Below are 4,208 nucleotides of genomic sequence, written 5' to 3' on the forward strand. Positions count from 1 at the left end.
AAACTCCTCTTTGGGCCAGACCTCGTTTGAAGGTGGACAGCTGGGAGGCTGCATGGAAGAACGGGAACCCATCGGAGACCACATGAGGAGTGGAGGAGGACTGGTGCCTAAAAGAGGAAAGAGGAGTTTTCCATCAATTCCCCCACATATTTGCAACAATATAAGGGTGTAAACAATCACCATTGGATGGATTTGGAGGAAGAGAATCTGGTGTGGGATCCTCTCCCAAATCCTCATCGTAGAGAGTACGTGATTCTGCATCTGAAGGAGCTGTCAGGACAAGAAAGCAAACATTGAAAACAATAAAAATCCCTAAAACATCTGAAGAACTTTGTACTTACTATTGGGTTGTGGGATGTCGCAGACTTCGTACACCTTAAAGGGATTCATGGGGACTTCCTTGGTGCCGTCATAGACCAGTTTGAATTCACTGCTTTTGTTCAAGGCGCACCGAAGCCGAGATTTCCACTTGGTGGGATCAGGTTCATCAACTCCCTCCTGAAACTTCCCGGTCACCACAGACCATGCCTGGATAAAGCAGTCAGAGAAGTGAGATCAATTACTCTGCGCCACGTACATTTTTATATGTTCCAGAATGACTCATTGTTCTAAATATTCACCAATTGGTGGTGCATTGATCACAATAAGTGCAAAAAGCATAAGACGTGCAACAAAATAAATGCAAGGGTTGGGATAGTTGTGTCAACTGAATTAAGACTCGTTATAAAATGAAACTTTAAATAATTTAAAATGAATACAAAAATCTGTATGATCAGACATGAAAATGATCAGGTCTGATCACTTTTACCAGGCTCTCTTCTGGGCTCAGGTAGCATCAAAATCAAACCTTATAAAACAATTTTAAAAATAATTTAATATCAGGTAGCGACAGATGCTGACAATTGATTGTTAGAGACACATTTAATTTAAGTCACTGGTTTTATTTATCACAATTTCAGGGAAAAAAAAAAAACAGCTCAAGTGTATTTACAGAAAATATTTCACACAATGTATAAAATGCAAAAAAAAAAAAAAACTCATTTGAAAAAGATGCTGGCTTGTTGCCGTTTATTACAGAGCCCTAAAGCAGGGGTGCCCAAAGTTGGTCCTCGAGGGCTGGCATCCTGCAAGCTTTAGTTCTCTCCTTGGTTTAACGCACCTGGATCAAATGATGGCTCGTTAGAGGCCTAAGAGGAACACTGACAAGGTTGTTACTAGCACCAGGGAGAAAACTAAAACATGCAGGATGCCGGCCCTCGAGGACCGACTTTGGACACCCCTGCCCTAAAAGGTCATGGAGAAAAAAAAAAAAGAAAAGAAATCCCGACTTAGTTACTCGAGATCTCGCGAATTGTTTGAAAAATCGCGAGGTTTTTTTTGGTTGGAAAGGCTTTTTTATGCGGTAAACGTGGCAGAGTGCGTCTACATAGATCATGGAGGAAGACTAGTATTATGCAAATGCAAAGAGACAACCAATCCTTTGGGATCCAATTCCTTTAACACCAAGCGCACATCTTTTCTCACACGAAGTCCATGCTCTCTGCATTTAGCGTACATCCATCTTTAACCGTGTAGCTGTCCAGAGGACTGCAGCTGGTTATTAATGAATTCAACCAAAACTACCAAGTCGGACTTGCACCGAATGAGTCCCCGCGCACTGAAAACTCTTCAGATGTCTTATACAAAAACCACGTCTGCTGTCAAGCACCGATTTGATGCGTTTATACTCAAGTCCGAAATAAAAGTATATACATCCATCCACCCCATGAGTGCGTGTCCTCCATCACTGTGATCATGTCGTTATGTACCGATCCTGATACGGATAAAGTTTCTCAGCATCTCGAGAAAAGTCGGGATCTCTTAGCAAACAAGCTAAAATGCAATAAAAATATATGAATAATGAAGCATAATCAGTAATAGTTGTGGGTCCCAAGATAAAATCTTCTCATTTCAAACATTTTCCTTCAGCCGAGACAATCCAAATAAATATTTACCTTAAATATGGTGTCCTCGTCCTCGGCTGGGTATTTAAAGGCCTGTTTCCAGGGGATCCTGAAGCGCAAGGCCTCCCTGTCGACCCAATCCAGACCCGGGTACCGAGCGCTGTCCACCTGGGCCAAAAGCCACGGCTTGAGGCGGACGCGTCTAGGGGTGACCGCCATCCTGGCCGACTGAATACAGAAAAATATAATTAAAGCGATAAAAAAAAAAAAAAAAAAAAAAACAGTTAGCTATAAACCAGCTAGTCCGCCCTGTTACGAGTGTAATTTTCTAAACTGCCAATCCACTAAACAATGCAACACCACAAATCCGGATTTTCCAAACGTTTGGAAGCTCCCTGGCTTCTTCCCTCTGACCGACAGGGAGGCCTTTAACTTACTACCACGGTGCAACTAATTTACTTCCAAAAGATTCGTAAACCTTTAAATGAGCAGTAATAATGCGGCAAGAAAACCAACAGCAAATAAAAATGAAACGCTTGTAAAAACGATCAAACTCACCTGTGCTGAGTAAGCCTTCCTTGTTGGGCAGCTGGGAAGAAAGCCGTCCGTGTCCCGCGTGCGGGTCCAAACTCCCACGGACCCACTCCACTCCCACGGACCCCACGTTTATCCCCCTAAGCACATTGAGAAGCCGATACGTCTCTCCCTCACTCGGCTGTGCCCTTAAATCCCTCGACCTCACCGAAACTCAGGTAGACGTGACGTCACGCCCTAGTATGAGGTTCCATTTGTGTCATATGACTTCTACTCATTTTTGACACAAATGGAACCTTATACACTTTCTGAGCAGCGCGGTGTTGAGTTTGTCACGATGTTCAAAAAATGGACAGGATGTAAGCGATTCAGTCCAAGACCAGAGTTTCTCAATTCCGGTCCTCTCGCCCCCCTGTCCAGCATGTTTTAGGAGTTTCCCTTCTGCCACACACCTGGATTGCATCTGTGGGTAATTAATAGGCTTCTGCAGTACTTGATGGTTATGCAATCATTTCAATTAGCTGTTCTGGAATAGAGGCACATCTAAAACATGCAGAGCAGGGGGAGTGGGGGGGTCGTGAGGACTGGAATTGAGTAGCACTAATCCAAGACGAAGAGAATCCTGATCTGAACATGAGTAACTACGAAATATGTACTCTACCTTCCTTGACTTTTTTTTTTTTTTTTAAGCATTGCAGCTACTAAACTGACAATCTGAGTAGTGAACAATTTTTTTTATATATAACAATTCTTTTTATTATTAAATATGTTGTTTTTGGTGTTTGGCTGGAAAGTTCTCCAGCCAAACACAGACAGAGGACAAACAGCCATGAACACACTCACCTAAGGACAAGCCAGAGAACAGGTGTCACGCTCCAGTCTTGGAGGGCCACTGTGCTGCAACTTTTAGATGTACCTCTGCTGCAGCACACCTGAATACAATAATTAGGTAATTAGCAAGGCTCTGCAGACGTATCTACACAAGGAGGATTTCATTAAGCCATTTCATTCCTGCTGCACATCTAAAAACTGCAGTAGTGGCCCTTGAAGAGAGTTTGACACCGTGACCTAGATTAATGAATGTTTTTGAACTGTTGGCAGAAGCCGGAGTACCCATGACCACACATACAAAGTGCATGCAGAAAGACTCCAGGATGTTTTTGCTGCAAATTGCAAACAGTTGCACAGGTCTTGTAATGGCTGACCAGCTTTTGTTGTTTCTATTGTTATTTTCACAATTTATTAGTGTTAAATATTGAAATCTAAGTAGTTGATGTTGCAGGGTCACATTGTAATCTTTAGCTGCCTTCATGACAAGCATGTTGGTAAATCAAACGGAATATTTTAAGCATGAATCTGTGCCTCATAAACAAAATTTTAGGCTTTTAGGCTGAACTACCGGTACACACATTCATTTACATTCATTACACTCAGAGTAATCTTTAATAATTGTTCAGATTTTTCTGCTGCACCTTTTCTTTCCATTCAACTTTTCATCTGTTTGTTTGGATGCCACACACACACACACACACACACACACGCACACACACACACACATAAAAAAAATTCCCTTCTCACCCTCCGCGGGTGGTCTGTTTCATCCTCTKAGCHCGGGTCCTCTACCAGAGGCCTGGGAGCTTGAGGGTTCTGCGCAGTATCTTGGCTGTGCCTAGAACTGCACATTTCTGGACTGAGATGTCTGATGTTGTTCCTGGGATCTGTTTGAGCCAC

The 4,208-nt window shown here is 42.7% G+C and overlaps 1 protein-coding gene across 1 annotated transcript; it reads right to left on the reverse strand.

Annotated features, from left to right (window-relative positions):
• Window positions 1-3: 3 nt before the first annotated feature.
• Window positions 4-3,388, reverse strand: LOC103461356 (interferon regulatory factor 6-like; the record flags this gene model as incomplete). Its single annotated transcript, XM_008403661.1, has 6 exons — window positions 3,321-3,388; window positions 2,502-2,617; window positions 1,995-2,171; window positions 342-528; window positions 181-270; window positions 4-107 (listed from the first exon to the last, which is right to left on the reverse strand). Coding segments are annotated over exons 3-6 (549 nt in total), but the record flags the coding sequence as incomplete, so codon positions are not given.
• Between the last annotated feature and the right edge of the window lie 820 nt (window positions 3,389-4,208).

The sequence above is a fragment of the Poecilia reticulata genome, unplaced genomic scaffold (assembly GCF_000633615.1).
Source record: "Poecilia reticulata strain Guanapo unplaced genomic scaffold, Guppy_female_1.0+MT scaffold_1147, whole genome shotgun sequence".
NCBI classification, from domain to species: Eukaryota; Metazoa; Chordata; class Actinopteri; order Cyprinodontiformes; family Poeciliidae; genus Poecilia; species Poecilia reticulata.